At 64.9% G+C, this 16,102-nt stretch overlaps 1 protein-coding gene across 5 annotated transcripts; it reads right to left on the bottom strand.

Moving 5' to 3' along the window:
- PIGQ (phosphatidylinositol glycan anchor biosynthesis class Q) lies at positions 2,736-16,071 on the bottom strand. Of its 5 annotated transcripts, none has more exons than XR_001917210.1 (11): positions 14,868-15,020; positions 11,356-12,054; positions 9,550-9,681; positions 9,350-9,470; positions 7,859-7,985; positions 7,509-7,662; positions 7,281-7,392; positions 6,635-6,952; positions 6,040-6,154; positions 4,708-4,769; positions 2,736-4,001 (listed from the first exon to the last, which is right to left on the bottom strand). XR_001917210.1 is itself a non-coding variant. In XM_018039959.1 (11 exons), the coding sequence occupies exons 2-11, from the start codon at positions 12,042-12,044 to the stop codon at positions 3,849-3,851; spliced, it is 1,956 nt and encodes a 651-aa protein (XP_017895448.1). In that variant the 5' UTR covers positions 12,045-12,054; positions 15,987-16,071; the 3' UTR covers positions 2,736-3,848. The 5 variants fall into 5 exon arrangements, 4 of the variants coding, with proteins under 4 accessions (XP_017895448.1, XP_017895447.1, XP_017895450.1 ...); XM_018039959.1 differs by lacking the exon at positions 14,868-15,020 and adding an exon at positions 15,987-16,071 and having other exon boundaries at positions 6,635-6,715; positions 7,071-7,392; XM_018039958.1 differs by having other exon boundaries at positions 6,635-6,715; positions 7,071-7,392; positions 14,868-15,018.

The following is a 16,102-nucleotide window of genomic DNA, read 5'->3' as shown; positions in this document are numbered from 1 at the left end:
GTGGGCAGGGCCATCCGGTTCACTCGTAATCCACAGAGCGGCCATAGCCTGGATGCTGGCCCATGGCAGACAGGGCCACCAGCATGCCAAGACAGGGCACATCCTCCCACAACACTGTTCACAGAAACGCCAGCCCATGGGCAGAGTCTCATTAGTCCTCAGCTGGCGGGGCTGGAGAGCCACAGCCAAGCCAAGCCTCTCCTGCAGAGGTCACTGCACCGACCTTGGAGCCCACCTCTGCCTGGCCTTGCCTTCTCCCTGCTCGGAAGCCACTCCTCACTGGTGGTGACATTTCTTTCTTGCAGTCCGTGGCTGCTTAGAAGGGATGGTGGGTGAGAAACTGTTATCCCACTTTGAAGAGAATTTTAAGTCAAAACCACCCTTTGTACCTCAGGACTGGGGGCCCCTGCTCCCTGGTTCTCCATTACCCAGGACGGAGCAAGGCCACTGGGTCCTTACCAGAGCCTGTGCAGCAGGTGCGGCCACCCGAGACCTGTCCGCAGAGTCCAGTCCTGGGAGAAAGACGCAGCAGCCTCGCAGGTGCCTCCTGCCCTGCGGACTTAGCGGTTTCCAGCGCCAGTGTCCTCTCTGGCCTCTGACCTCCCGGCCCCAGGGCAGAAGGGCTTAGCAAGAACCCACAGGGTCTGGAGCTGGGGGGCCCAGACGAGGGAGGGATGGTGGAGGGGTGCCCTTCCCTGAGCCCAGCAGGCCCTGTGGGTGGAGGAGCTGGCCTCCACGTAGCTCATGCCTTTCTGCAGGGATGACCTTTGAGGAGCCTGAAGCTAAGGACACAGCAGCCCAGAACAGCCCTCCACTCACAAGTCCTGGGTCAGCCCCACAAGGCACCCAGGTACTGGGTGGTCAAGGGTCACTCTGGGCCCCTCTGGTGAAGAGCCTGGTGTCCCCTGAAGTTTCCCCATCCACTGGCTGGGGCCAGGCCCCCAGACCCAGCCTCTATCCAGAGAGGGGAACAAAGAAGTGGTCTGGGGCGTCTCCCTCTCCCCACTGAGTAGGGCCTGGGGTCCACCCATGGGGTGAGTCACACAAATGACTGGCGAGTCACCCAAGTGACTGAGTAACTGGCCCGCTGGTTACTCAACCTCCAACCCTGGGCCCGGGCCTGCTGCCAAGAGAGGCCCCACTGAAGTGCCTCAGGTGGAGGGCGCTGGAGCATGTGCACGCCCAGCAAGAACCAGCAGGGGACGCTGCAACCAGTGGGCCAGAGCGGGAGGAGGGACAGAACAGGGGGCCACGGTATCTCTGTACTGGTCACTGTCACGTGGAAGGGAGAGCAGCTTGCAGAGGCAGCCCTGGTGTGTCAGGCTGACTTCACAGGGATGGGCACTCAGTGTTCCTCCCAAGGCGATGCCTGAGGTCACAGTGGCATGTGCCTGTTCCCACCAAGAGCACAGGAGCTGAAGCCCAGGATCACCAGCGAACCCGACCCCCCCAAGTCGCCCTTTCCCTCACTGTGCCCTGGGTACACAGGTCAGGCCTTGGCCCCACAAGACAGGAGGTACACTGGGCCTTTCAGGGCACAGTTAAGAGCAACTGATGATCAGAGTATGAGCTCAACAAAGCGGCCGCAGCAAGCCAGTAGCCACGGGGATCTGGTGAAGGGCGCGAAGTGGTGTGCCAGCTGTCTCCCGGTGAGAAGTCACAGCGGGAACGCACCGTGGGCCTCAGGCTGCCTGCTTCAGCAGCCGGCGGTCCCTCTCTGAGCCCAGCTCTGCTGCAGAAGAGCACCGGGCCCTCCTCTGCGGGCGGCCGTGAAGACCTGTCAGGGAGGTAGTGCCCCCAGATGAAAGGGGAACTGTCCATTTCTCAGGGCAGCCTGAGCTGTATGTAGCACCAAGCCCTACCAGGTCAGCGTGGTAGGAGCGGTCAGAGCCCCGGGCTGGGGTGGGGACCACTGATGAAAGCCATACAAGTCCAGAGGCCAGACAGGATGGGAGCAGCTGGGACTTGCAGGTGGCGTGTCTCAGTGGCTGCCAGTGGCCACTGTTCCCTCTGCCGGCTCTGGGGCCAGGCCTGGCCCTTGGGAGATGGGCAGGCAGTCCTGTACCCGGAACAAGTGACAGCTGCCTGACAAGGCCGGGAATGTGGCTACCACTGCCCAGCAGGCTGAGTGGAGCGGGGGAGAATTCAGCAGGTGAGGCAGGCCCCGGGTGCTGTTTCTGAAGGTGGAGACCTTTCTCAGCAGAATATGGGGTGTGGTCCTGCCCGCCAGGCCCCACATGGGTCCTCTGCTGACCCCGGTGGAGAGGCTGGCCTGGAAGTTGCCAAGCGGCCTCTTCAGGCTTCTACTCTTTCCCCCACAGCCCGGATAGCAGGCTCAGAGCAGCCACCCGCAGGCCCTGGAGGCTGCAGGACGGAACAGTCTGTCAGGAAGTACCCCTTCCGTGTGTGGAGTCCCAGGTCTCAGGCGACAACACACTTATCAGAGCTTGTCACTCACCCAGAGGCCTGTACCCCGGGCCCGTGTCCTGCTCTGGGAGCCCCTCACGCCAGGGCAAGGCCCAAACTAGAAAGCAAGTGGCCCTGGGTCCGTTCATCCACACCAGGACATCTTCAAGGGGCTACAGACCCAGCCCCCAGATCTGCAGAGGCCTGCAGAGTGCCCATTGGCCCCCAGCTTGGTCATCATCTCAGGACAGACAGTGGGGGCTCCCACCCCAGAAGGGGCACCTCCCCAGACCCATTGCTCAAGTGCTGATGAAGGCACAGTGGCGCACTCCAAGCACATTGGAGGCTTTATTGTCCCAGCAGAAAAGACAGAGCCAGGACCCACCCTCCTGACCCTGGGCTGTGGGGATGCGCCCAGACCTCCCCACTATAGCCCCCAGAGGGGGAGTGTGGTTGTCAGGTGGGCAGTCCCGAGTGCCTGGGTGGATGGGGGCACAGCCCCACCGCCTGTTGCACACACATCTCCGCCTTCACGATGACAGGCTGTACATGACGCCACCGCCTCTTGAGGCCTCCCACCCCCAGGACTCTGGGCTCACACTCACACCCAGATCCTGCCTGTGGCTGCCAGGCAGGTACAGACCAGCGCTGGGACCCCTGCCTGGGGGCTGCCTGCCCCTGCCACAGGCCAGTGTCAGGATGGAAGATATAGCCAACAAGCCTGTTCCTGCAGGGAGCAGGGTGGGAACGGGCAGCCAGGTGGCCGGGTCCCTGCTGCCAGCAGGGGCACCCCCTGTGGCCTGGCTTCACTGAGAGACACCCAGAGGTCCGTGGGCAGCTCCTGCTGTAGGTGTGACTTGGTGCCACAGGTGCTGCTGCCCAGCTTCCTGGAACCACTGGACCGGGCTGGGGGTTGGCAGCGGCTTGGAGCCCCAGACTGGCTGGCTTCCCTCACTGAGACAAGCTGGAAGGCACTGGGGATCCCAGGGGGCAGCCCCCAGGGAAGGAGACCCTTGGGGGCCAGAGTCTCAAGGTTACTTGAGTGCACCCTGGGAAGAGCCCCCCTACCCATGACAGGGTGGGGTGCAGGGGAGCAGCCAGGAAGACCTGTTGGCCCATCCCACTGGGAACGGGCAAAGTGGGCAGAGGCAGGGCTCTGCACACCCGTCCGGGTCTGGGGCAGGCCCAGGGGCCGGTGGGACCAGGTGAACCGTGCCGTCACAACAGGTCAGCAGGGGTCCCTGAGGCAGAACTGATGGTGCTGAAGCTGGGCGCTGGCCTGGCTGACCACACGCATTCCCCTCATCACCCCCAGGACCGGAGTCGGGCGGAGATGCGATGGGCAGGGCCTGGAGAGGCCCCGACAACCAGGGGCAGCAAGAGGTGTGTGCCGCCCTGACACCTGGCAGATGGCGGTGCGAGGCGGGCCAGGGGCCGGGCCCTCAGTCCTGCTTGTCCCCTCTCTGCCTCCAGGGGTAGATGAGCTCTCCGAAGAACAGCTTGCGGCACAGGGAGCCCCAGGAGTGCTTGGGGTGGCAGCCACAGCTGGGGAGGCGGTAGATGCGCACCACATGGCCGAAGGGCAGGGGGTTTATCTGGAAGCACAAGGGCAGCGATCAGCCGGGACGTGGCCCCCAACCCCGTGGGACTCCCTCCCCAGGCCTCGCAGGCTGTCCCGGGGGTCCCTGGGCTGGACAACCGCAGGGCAGGGCCGGCTCCGAGCCAGACACGCTCTCGCTGGGGCACATGGGTCGGGGCAGGCAGCTCGGGAGGCAGGCCTGGGCCTCAGTCAGCAGTGCTCTGCTCTAGCCTGGCTGCGGGGGCTGACCCCCAACTCCAGGACTCGCTCGGCTTGTAGGAGCCTCCCCGGAAAACCACACAGGCTCCTTAGCCTCTGAACTCTCCTCTCAGGCCAGCCTGGCTGCTTCTGCGCCTCCGGCAACTGGCCCACGGCCCCAGCAGGACAGGCCCCAACCCAACAGGGCCGGCCTGTGCCAAGTCTCTGCTATCCTGCCTGGAGATGGAGCCCCGGCCCAGGGCAGGACACAGGGATGCGGGGCCCAGCAGGCGGAACCTGGGTGCCCCAGGGTGTCTGGCACACCACAGGGATTCCACGCTGGGGGAGGGCCCAGGCAGAGGGGGCGTCACGGTGCCCAAAGGCCTTGGGGGTAGGGGAGTCTCCCCAGGACCCCTGAGGCCCCCCACCAGGGGGGCAGAGAACATGCCCCAGAACAGGGGGCCTCACAGTGGGCAGGGCGCCTGTCTACAGGCAGCAACGCAAGGGCCGCGGGGAGGCCTTACCTGCATCAGGAGGCGCAGGGGCCGGCCGGCCTCACGCTCCAGGACCCGGAATTTCACGCCGGCTGCGAGGAGAGCGAGGCCCGGTGAGGGAGGGCAGCCCCCGCAGTGCGCCCCTCAGAGGGCTGCCAGCTGTGGGCAGCAGCTGCCCCTCACCAGAGCTGCAGCAGAACCGCACTGAGACCAAAGCCCAGGGTCTGCAGGCAGGGAAGAGCCAGCAGGCTGAGCTGCTCTGTGGGCAGGGCAGGGGTCTCCTAGAGTGGACACGGCACCTGCTGGGGGTGGGAACCCTGCTCATCGCAGCGCCTTCCAGCGCGGCTGACTCGGGGACCCACCACACTCTGGCCTGCAGTGTAGGCTCCCACGCCTGGGGATCCCCAAGGTGGAAGGTTCTTAAAAGGAGAAACAGGAGCTAATTATCAATTGATGAAGAGGCCCCAAGGCAATGCAGTGGAGAGAAGAGACGGCATCTGAGGCCTTTCCTGTGAACTTAAAAGGACTGTGCAGGCCTGAGCGCGGGAGGGGCCGGGGAGGGGCCGGGGAGGGGCCGGGTCCAGGGGCTGAGGTATAGTGGGGGCTGAGGGAGCCTGGGCCACTGGGGGTCAGTGGAGGAAGCTCTTGGAAAGAGGGTTTGAGGACATCTGGTGGACAGACTCAAGGCCCAAAGCCCGCAAACACGCACATTCGTGTCTCCTGACTCCACATTGACTGCGAGCAGCCACCACGAGCTCTGGGGTGGGCCGAGCTGCTGGCTGCAAACCAGCCCAGGCCTCCTGGGCACACTGGTCACCTGGGGGCCACGCCAGGAACCCCCAGGTTCCCCAACTGTTCAAAGACCCTGCACCGGGTAGGCTGGACCACAACTCTGACCAGTCGGATCAGGACTCCCTAGGCCTGCAGTGGGGACGGCCTCCCGTCAGGGGCATCTGGCCAAACTGTGGCTGGTGTCAGCATGCAGACAGGGGCCTCTGCCTGCAGGGGGGCCAGCGGGGGTGGCTGGGCTGGCCAGCGTGGCCCCAGCAGGCAGAAGTCTTCTGGGGGGTCAGCCCCCAGTGGAGGGATGCCAGCAGGCACACAGCCTCACAGCCGCAGGAGACACGTCTCTCCTCTGAGCCCCACACTACACTGCAGGCACGCTTCCGAGCAAACTGCACACTCATCCCGAGAAAGGCTCAGGAGACAGGAGGGCTGTGCCTGTGGCCTCTGAGCCTGAAGGTGGGGCTCCCCCTGCAGCTCACGCCCCAGAACCAGGACCCTGTGCCCCCTGCCCGCCTGCCGCACACACCGCGGCTTCCAGGGCCCCGGGCGTGCTCCCTAGCCAGCGTGCAGACCTACCCGCAAGCCTGTAGGGCCGGCACAGCCGCAGGCCAAGCGAGTACAGCGGCAGCGAGTTGATGAGGTCCACGAGCAGATGGACCAGGCCCTGCACAGTGACCACCAGGAGCCGGAGCTGCAGTACAGACGGTGCTCAGGGCCTCAGGCCTGGGACCGCGGCCAGAGCCACGCTGCACACGCCTGAGCCGAACGGCCTGACAGGTCCCCAGGGCAGGCCTGAGCACAGGAGACAGGAAACCCCCTCCCGCTCGGTCAGAAGACAGGGCATTCCAATCCAGGGACACACGCCACTGGCCCCTCAGCCCAGCCACCTGGGTACCACGCCTCTCCTGCTGGCCACACTCAGCCCCCCGCGCACCATGGCGAGCCCTGCCCTCCATGCATCCAGCGGCATGTCCCAGGGTGGTAGGGGCTGGTACCCTCCAGGGTGGACCCCTGCCTGCTCCAGGCCCCAGTACAGAGTCCAGAACAGCCACCCTCTGTTGTGGCCGGCACGGGCGGGTGGTCTCCCCACAGCTGCCCGCTGGCAGGCAGAGCCAGCAGTCACCCCTCTGCGCACCGTGGGCCAGGCCCCCGGACGCGGCGCTCGGCTCACCAGGGTGAACACCAGGTAGTACAGGGCTGTGGTGGGCAGTAGGAAAATCAGGATGGTGAAGAGCAAGGTCCCGATGAACAGCTACGAGGAGAAAGGACGCCAGCATCAGCAGCAGCAAGAGCCCCACGCTGGGGGCGCCCCCGCCTGCACTGACCACAGCCCCTCCGCGAGTCCAGAGATGGGGCACCGGCCGCTGCCTGACACCACTCGGGACAGCCCTCCCCAGTCCTGGGAGGGACGCCTGCCCTCCAGACCGGGTGACACAACGGCAGAGAGTGGGCAGAGGCAGGACCAGCTGAGAGGTGTGCAGCCCGTACACTAGACAGGAGGGGGTGAAAATCAGTCAGGAGAAGAACACTCTGAAGGGCAGAACTCAGGGTCCCCGCGGCAGGTGTGGACAAGCTAACAGGACAACCCAGGCCCCGTGCACACTCACCTCCAGCGCCTGCTGCCCTGAAGCCTCCCGGACCAGGGTCTGTCCCTGCCTGCGGCGAGTTCTGCCCCGTTGTGGCCCCGTGTACACCCTGCCCCTTGCAGCTCCCTGCACCCCCGGGGCCTGCGGAGCAGGAGCGAGGCTGCCCCTTGTGATGCCCGAGCCACTGCACGGGCCGGCGCAGGCCGAAGGCTGGCTGGACGGAGCTGGTACCTGGTCCAGGTCGTAGGAGCAGGAGTCCACACGCTGGCGCAGGACGTTCCATTTCTTCCCTCGGAACAGGCGCCACAGCGAGGACAGGCCGTGGATCTTCAGGCAGTAGAGCCTGCAGGCCACTGCCGTCAGGGTGGGGGCCGCCCCACGCCCCCCGGCCCAGGAGCCTGTCTGCGCCCAGGGCCCAGGGCTGCACGTGCCGGCCCGTGGAGGGGGGGGCACACCCACCTGGCGCCGTAGACGTAGAAGCAGTAGATGTGGAAGGTGAGAAGGGAGACGATGTCCGACAGGATGGACAGGGCGACTGTCAAGCCCAGGCAGGCCGAGAGACCCAAGTGCCACAGGATGTGCTCGATGAAGGGGGACATGAGGTGGATGTAGCCTGGTGGGACGGGGTCAGCCTCGAGGGGCGCCCGGGGTCCCGCAGCCCCCGGTCCTCCCTGAGGACAGCTGCCCGAGGTGTGGCCAGCTCCACACACAGGGTGCTGGGCCGACAGGAAGCCGAGGCCAAGGGGCCCCACTCCCCCTCGGCTGGGCCTGTCCCCGGGGCACGCCCTGCGGGGCTGGCGGGCACTCACTGATCCACAGGTGGATGTGGTACAGGAAGAAGCGGCCCAGCACCTGGTCCAGCGCCCGGTTCATCTTGAGCCCGGCGGGCGCGCCCATCAACCACTGCAGCAGATGCTGGAGCTCCTCGGCCACACGCTGCAAGGATGGGGGTGTCACCCGGTGACCTGCCTGGGGACCCCAGATGAGCCTGGGGAGTCAAGCCCATCAGGGGCCCACGAGCTGGGCAGGGGCGGGGTAGCTGGAGGAGCCCACGGAGGGAAGAATGACGACGGGCCACGGTCTGGCACGGGGCCTCACAAGGAGCGAGTAAGCCAACTCCCGTCCTGGCCACCCGGTGCCACCGGTGCCAGCGTGGCAGGCGGGCCCTCAGGACTGGGCCTCGGCACCCATGGGCGGCCACAGGCGCCCTGTCCCTGCCCCGTCTGCCAGCCCCTCCCGCCTGCACGCAGGCCTCTCCCAGCCCTGGGTGACAGCCTCTGCCGCGTCTGGGGCAGTGAGAAGGGAACAGAATGTTCTTTATAAATAGAGCTTATTTAATATTTAAAGGGTAAGAACTTGGCAGCAGGAAGAGGCTTTCATTTTTAAATTAAATATTTATATTTCTGAGCAATTCTGCAGAAAAGAGGCCTAGGATAAAACTGGCCAAAAGGCAGAGCAGGGATGAAATGGGTGGAGTGGCCGAGCCCCCTCCCAGCCCCCAGGTGCCCCTCCTCCCTCTTGGGCCAAGCCTCCCTTAGAAGCTACGGGACTCAGTCTATGGGCTCCTGCCCTGTGGGGTCCTGGCCACCAGCAGGCCCAGTGTCCACCTGTGACTGGAGACCAATGGCAGCAGGAGTGGCTGAGCCCATAGGGATGCTACAGCCAGATCTCAGCGGCTTGACCACGCCCAGGGCCGAGAGGGCCCCAGAGGACTGGGAGGGGTGCTGAGGGGCTGTCCTAGGCAAAAAGACAAGCTCCCGACACAAGTGCAGAGACAGTAGAGAGGAGGAGGGCTCAGAGCCGGTGTGGACGGACAGCGGCAGGCGGCTGTGGTTGGGAGAGGAGGCTGGGGCTTCTGGCCCTCAGCGCAGGAGCCACAGAACCAGCACAAAGGGCAGGCGGGAGGCTGAGCGCGCCACAGAGTGGCCTAGGGGCACAGGGTCTCCGGGACGCTGACCCGATGACTGTGCACAGGCCTGGGCTGATGGCCAGGAGAGCAGAAATGACCGCGCACAGCAGGGCCACAGGGCGCCGGGACCTGGGCCTGGCAGGCAGGCGGCGCCCCTGCAAAGCCTGGAAAGGGGCTCCAGACGGCCACCGTCAGGACGGGAAGGCCAAGGCCAGCAGCGGCAAGGTGGCCCAGCTGCAGGGCCCACTTCTACGCAGCTCCACGGGTTCCGCAGGACACAGTGGCTGTGAGGAGACCGGGCGGGCCCGCTGAGAGCTGCTCCCAGGAAAGGCCTGCCCCACCCCTGGGAAGCAGGTGCTGGAGAGCAGCCGGGGCCCTCCCGCCAACTCACGTCGGCCACGGGGACGAGTGCCTCAGCCAGCTGAGCGAAGCGGTCCTTCCTGTGCAGCCAGGACAGCAGCAGGAGGCCCAGGGCCATGTCGAGCAGCACGGAGACCAGAGTGTTGGCCTTCCTGGAAGCAGGTTCAGCGGGCGTGAGCGTGCAGGCAGCCGCGGGGGTCAGCGGGGGGCGGGGGGCTGCAGCGCCCGCACCTCATCAGCTGGGTGGGGCCCCCGGCCCTGTGGGTGCTGACGACGAGCGTGAGCTGGTCCAGCCGGTGCCTGAGCTGCTCGCAGGTGGACAGCTTGCTCCAGATGAAGGACAGCGGCCACGGCCGCAACACCCTGCAGGGGACGGAGGCAATGGGCCTTTGGGGCCTCGGGTTTCCCTGCGTTGGGGCTGCCACGGCCACAGCCACTACCCTTCAACGTGCAGAGGAAAAAGGCCCTGGTGGCCCCAAACGCCCGTGGCCACACTGCTGAACTCCGTGGGCTGTGGACACAGGGGAGGGCCCCCGTGGGCAGCCCAGCGGGGGTCGCAGTCGCTCCTATCAACTGGGAACACGAGGTGCTGACTCCAGGCACTGAAGCTGAGCACCTGCTGGGCGGACAACCGTGTCAAGGGTCAAGCCCAACGAGACTGACCCCTCACGCAGCAAAGGGAGCACCAGACGCTTCACAGACCTGCAGATGTTGAGGGCTGTGTTCTCAAGCAAAGGTGAACAAAGTGTCCATTGGCAACTCAGTGCCTGCCTTCAGGGCAACCCAGAGCCCTGCTATTGGCCAGAGGGGCCGAGGGGGCACCTGCCAAGTGCAGGGCCACCAAAGGAGCACGCTCAGGGCCCCGGGGGGAAGGAGAGCACGCTCAGGGCCCCGAGGGGAAGGAGAGCACGCTCAGGGCCCCGAGGGGAAGGAGAGCACGCTCAGGCCCCTGGGGGGGAAGGAGAGCACGCTCAGGCCCCCGGGGGGGAAGGAGAGCACGCTCAGGGCCCCGAGGGGAAGGAGAGCACGCTCAGGCCCCCGGGGGGGAAGGAGAGCACACTCAGGGCCCCCGGGGGACAGCAGCCTTGACCCTGGAGGTTTAGACTTTGACCCAACTCCCAGAGAGAAATGTGGTCAGCACACCCCTGTTCCACCCAGTGGAAGGCAGGCGATGGGCAGGGTCTCCCCAAGGCCCAGGCCAGGCCCCTGGGACTTTGCTCCTGCAGCCACAGCCAGGCCTCAAACTGATGTCCCAGGGCTCCTGATGGCCACAAGGACTAGCACCTGCCTCTGGGTCTTCGGGACTGGGGGCACGCGAGCAACTCACAGCTGTTCTTGCGTTCTTTGAAAGCCAACAAAAGCAAAGGACCTTCTCTTCTCAAAAGTGCCCCCAGGCAAGCCCAGACACTTTCACATGACTCATTTCATGAAGTTCTGGAACCCACTCTACAGGTCAAAACACTAGCAGCCCCCATAACCTAAGGTGCTGCCCATACACAGCTGCTGGGGTCTCTCTATGGGGACAGGGCCACATGCCCCCAGAGCCCCTGGGGAGTTGGTGAGGCCCATCCCCAGACCTGAGGCCAAACTCCTCGATCTAGGGTACAGCACGGCTGTTCTGCACCCAGCAGTGCCTCTGAGGGCTTCTCACAGGGAGAGGGCCCACAGCCATGAGTGCTCTGGTGAACCCCGAGACCAGCCCCCAGCAGACAGCAAGGGGCTACTGCCCACAGCCTCCAAGGGCAGCCGCTCCTGCAGTGCCAGGGAAGGGGGTGGGTAAGTGCCGGGAGACCAACAGGGGACCCTGTGCGGAAAAGCCCGGGTCCCCCCATCACCTAAGTTCCCTGTTGGGGCCTGAGCTGTCTGAGGGTCCCATGCAACCACTGAGGCTGCCGGTCAGCCTGTATTTACCCTGAGCAAGAGGCACCAGGAGAGCAGCCCCCAGTGGGGACGGGGTGCAGGGGCAGCGTGGGCCTCAGAAGGCCCCATCTGGCCTCTGTGAGCCCGACCTACCCGGCCCGCCCCGGGGACACCTACCGACAGGCGCTGGCAGCGGAGATCAGTGACAGCAGACAGGCCAGCAGCAGGCAGATGGGCCCCGCTGCGCGCTTGGCCAGCTCCACAAGGATGCTGGCCTCCACACCCTCCGATTGCCAGTGCGTCAGCCGCACGGGGCCCTCATCGAACCGGTCACTTTGGAAGAGCACCTCACTCCGCGCCACTGTGTCAAAGACGGCAGCTAGGCCGCCCGCGCTGGCTGTGGCATCCCCGGCCTGGCGCTCAGGCAGGGCCGCGGGCGGGTGCAGCCGTGACAGCAGCACCTTGCGCTGGTCGTAGAAGACGAGCATGACCTGGTCCTCGCAGACGGGGGCGAGAGGTGCGGGCCCCTGCCGCCGGGTGGCCTTGCAGCTCCAGGACTTGCTGCCCCTCTCTCGACACAGCTGCAGCCAGGGCTCGTGGGAGAAGAGGGCACCCAGGCCCTCCAGGAAGTGGCCCAGGCTCTCCTCCGTCTCCTGCCGGCGGTGGCACCAGGTGCCCAGCACGGCCACGCTCACCTGGCTGGCCTGCTGTACCTGGGCCAGGAGCTCCTTGACCTGGACGGGGATGAAGGGAAAGTGCACCACAGCCAGAACCACAGCACTGCTCTGCTCCGGGACCCACCGTCCCACCAGGAGGCCGCTGTCCGCCGAGGTGCAGCACGTGGGGAAGAAGGCCTTGAGCACCATGCTGGGGCCGCTGGAAGAGAGGAGGGCTCAGCTCAGAGCTGCCACCACCCAGCGGGGGCCCAGGGTGGCTGCCAGCGCTGTGGAGACAGGCTCTGGCCGCGACTTACGGCTCAGAGGACCCTGACAGACACGTCCACGTGGCCACTGAGCCCACGGACTGACCCCGCTTCGGGTCTAGTCACGAGGCTGACGGCAAAGCCCCCAGCTGCCCATCTCTGCCCTGGGCTGCAGTGTGCACAGGCCCAAGCCATGCCCACCCTCACCCAAGAGGCAGGGCCAGGCTTCCCTCCTCCAGACACAAGCACCTGAAACTCAGCGCCACTTACAGCCTACTCGGGGCTGAGCACAGGGCTAAATTTTTGTGTTTAAAGAACTGATTACAGTTTTTTGACTGCAGCACAAGGGAAAACCTACAATCTCATTAACAATTAAAGTAATTTACACATCTCAAAGCTTGATTTACTTACTAAGCTAGCAAGAACAAGATGCGCACCTAAACAAATCACTGCTGAGCTGAGGAAAGTCAGGCACGTGCCCACTGCCGGTAGCTGTGAGCCTTGGTGTGGGGGCCCCAGAAAATGCCTGAGCATGTGCCTGGTGCCCCAGTGAGCCCCTGGGGAGCCTCGGTGCTCAGGCTGGGATCCACTGGCATCCACCCTGCCCCAGCCTCCAGCTGCGCGGGGCCCACCCCTCCCTGGGGCCCCACCCTCTTGTCACAGCTGAGCACCTCCCTCAGGACCTCCCCCAACAGGCTATAGAGGTGGGGGTGGCGCTCCTCAGCCTTCATGTGATCCTGGGCAGCAACAACCTCCCCGGTAGGCCAAGGTTTCTGAGTCCTGCAGGGCTGCGAGCCTCGCCCTGCACAAGAGTCACCCTGCTGAGAAGCCAACTCTGAGCAGCTCTCCATGTCCCACCCTGGTGGGCCTGGCGGGCAGGAGCTTCGCCTTGGTGAGGGTTCGCTGGGGCTCTAGCCCCCTCCCAGACACGAACGACTCCACTGTCAGCACAAAGCACACAGCAGCACCCTGCCATACCTGAAGGAGGGACACAGGCCTCTCACTGAGCCTGGCCCTCTAGGCCCCAGGGCTCATCAGGCCCTTGGGGACAGGGGGCCAGCGAGGCTGAGGAGGTGTGACTTTGAGGGAGCCCTTTCCTGAGGGTCGGGGGGCTCTGGAGGGGGCCTCACACGCCCAGGACTTAACAGGCAACTGGGGCAGCTACTTTCCTCCCCTCCAGGGTGCCCAGAGTGGGCTGGAGGGAGAGACCTCTCCCACCTGTGGATTCTGACTGAAAGGGTCCCCTGAGCCCAGCAGCAGCCAGACTCCCAAATGCCCCTCCCTGCAGAGATCAGAGACAGCAGGCAACATGACGTCTGCAGGGAAACCTGGAGCCCAGAGGCAGCCCCGGGCCAAGTCCCTGTGGCCACTGGCAGGGGCATCAAGGACCGCCCCGTCTCCTGACACCTGTCAAGGGCATCACAAAAGGGACTGAGGCATTCTGCGTGTGAGTCCCGCCAATGCATGTCAAAGCCTCTCAGCACCAGCCAGTGGCGACCACCAGGTCAGCCAAACGACAGGATCACAGTCCCCCGCTTGGGGACTCCTCTCACAGGAGCTAAGAAAACCGCCCATAGCTACTGTCAGAAAACAAACACACTTGGCCTAACAGTGAGCAGATGCTCTGGGCAAAGCTGGTTACACGGTGGTTTCACTTGCAGAAAACTCATCGAGCTGTACATATACGATCTGTGCATCTTGTGTGTTTTATGCTTCATCTACAAAGTTTACCTATCAAAAAAAGAAACAAAGAAAGGGGAAGGAGAGCTCCTCATGTCTGGGGAAGGCAGCAGAGGGCAGAGGGTGGTGTTCCCATCTGTGGGGCAGTGAGAAAGAACTCTTAAATCGAGGGGCAAGTTTCCATCCCCACCCCCACTTCAGCCTCTGGGAGTGACCAACACAAAGAAGTCTGCTCAGATCAGACAGCCAGAAAAAGATGAAAGAGCAGGCAATCGATAGCAGAGGTGCATTTGGGAGAAAGTGGGGCAGTAACTCGGCACCGTGTGCATCTTTAAAAACTGCAATAAAGACAAGGGCACAAGCCCGGGAAAGCTGCCTGCTACCCAGGACACCAAGTGCCCTGTGACCCAGCCCACCATCCCAGGTCAGGCAACAGTCTGTGGGACACCCCTCTCCACACGACCTGAACTCAACCATCTACCTTGTGAAGCCGGCAGTCTGTCGTCCTCCGTCAGAACTGATTCAGGGCAAACGCCCAGTTATGACTGGCCAGGGACCCCTCACTGCCTAAAACCATCCTCTGGGGAGTCTCCTGATCACTGCCCTTGGTAGCTCACAAGAATTCCTTGTTACTCCTTACGTCTGTGTTTAAAAACAAGAAGGATTGTGTTTAAAGAGGGCTTTCTCCCTCTCTTTTCAGAAGAAGGGACACGAATCAAGGGCTCTGGGTTTTGGCCTGTACCGCAGTCAGGGACGACAGTAAAGCGCTGATGGCCGGTCCCCTTGACCCTGAATGTCCTTCCACCAGGTCCACGGCGGGACTGGGTGGGGCGGGCCTGAGGGCACCGGCCGGCCGCCCCTCACCCCACAGGGCCGGGCTCCAGACGCCCTGCCAGAGCGCCCCCGCGGCCCGCCGCGAACCCGGCGTCGCCCCCACTTTACGGCTGAGAAGGCAGGGTCTCCGAGAGGTAAGGGCCCCGCGTCGGCTCCGGAGGCCCCCGGGCTCCCCGGCCGCCGCGGCGGGGCCTGGGCGCACAGCCCGGCGGGGCGGGCCGCCAAGGCCGCCAGCCTCCCCAGCGGTGCTCACCGGGGCCGTGCACTGGGCCAGCGGGGTCCGGCTGAGGTCGGGGACCGCTTCGGGCGGGCCTAGGCGGGCGGCGGCGCTCCAGGCCCCCAGCCCCGCCGCGGCCGCGCCGCGGGACACGAGTCCCATTTCCGCCCGCTCCCGGCGTTGCCGCGCGACGGTCCGCCGCACAGGCGCCCGGGCTGCCCGCTGGCCCCCGCCGGAGCGTTCCGCGCACGCAACGTTCCGGTCCCGGAGCCGGCGCCCCGCCCTCACAGTGCCCGGGTCCCTCCGGCTGCCTTGTCTCCCCCACGGGCTGTGCACAACTGCCTTGTCCCCGTCGCAGCGCTTCTGGGCCCCCCAGTCTACTTACAGTGTCCCCCAGACCATTGCCTTCCAGTCCCCCACCACGGAGGCCAGACCTCCCCTGTCCTGGTTTCCTCGTCTGAGGGCTCCAGACCCCACCTTGCCTCATCACCGCGGGGTTAAAGGACCCCCAGGCCCCGGAGGGAGTGGGGCGCCAGGGGTCCCAGAAGAAACTGCCTCTTCAACCCCGGGCTGGCCTCCTTGCACTCCGCTCCCTGCAGAGGCCAAGCGACCCTGAAGTTGCAGGGCCAGTCCAGAGGGTGAAGCCATCTGGGGTGGGGGGTGGGGGGCGCCTCCAGCCCCCTCTTCTCCAGAGAACAAGACCCCTAACTCAGCAGCAGCCGTCAGCATTGACGCAGCACCTGTTCCCTGCACTTCCTTACTCTGACCCACTTAATCCAGGCCCATGCTCTCAGGAGCCAGGACACACCGAGGGACCCTGAGACCAACCCCTCACCACCCCCAGGGCCAGACTAGGCGTACCCCCCTGCCCTCGGCAGAGCTCCTGATGGAGCTGGGAGCCTGGCTGGGCCCAGATTCCAAGGAACCCCACTCCTCGGCACCCCCAGCCTGGTTTTTCTGTCTGTGCTCTCAGGAAGGCTCTCCTGCTCTTGACCACTGCCCAGGACTCTCCCCCTGCCCATAAGCCTGAGCTGTTTGGTCCAGCTCCAGGAGGTCAGACAGTCTCACATGGGCCCGGAGCATGGAGGCTGGTAACGCAGCCATGTGTCACCCCAGGGGGCCTCCAGGTGGCCCGTCCTCTGCTCCCCCCCTTACCTTAGCTGGGCCCAGAGAAGCTGCAGGAGTCTCAGCACCTAGGGCACCTCTGAAAACGGGGGACAGTGAGGAGCCGCACCCCTGCCCAGCCCAGCCCAGCCCAGCCCAGCGCAGCC

This window comes from Capra hircus, chromosome 25 (assembly GCF_001704415.2).
Source record: "Capra hircus breed San Clemente chromosome 25, ASM170441v1, whole genome shotgun sequence".
Classification (NCBI taxonomy): domain Eukaryota; kingdom Metazoa; phylum Chordata; class Mammalia; order Artiodactyla; family Bovidae; genus Capra; species Capra hircus.
Note: the sequence above shows the minus strand (reverse complement) of the source record. Positions and strands in the feature narration are given on the sequence as shown.

What these genes read in the sequence shown, in the direction of transcription:
- PIGQ (XM_018039959.1), bottom strand. Translation starts at nt 12,044, where the DNA reads ATGGTGCTCAAGGCCTTCTTCCCCACGTGCTGCACCTCGGCGGACAGC. An exon ending in GGCCCCACCCAGCTGATGAG is followed by an intron (nt 9,471 to 9,549) that starts GTGCGGGCGCTG and finishes ACCTGCTTCCAG; the next exon opens with GAAGGCCAACACTCTGGTCT. An exon ending in CCGGCCCTACAGGCTTGCGG is followed by an intron (nt 4,770 to 6,039) that starts GTAGGTCTGCAC and finishes CTCTCCTCGCAG; the next exon opens with CCGGCGTGAAATTCCGGGTC.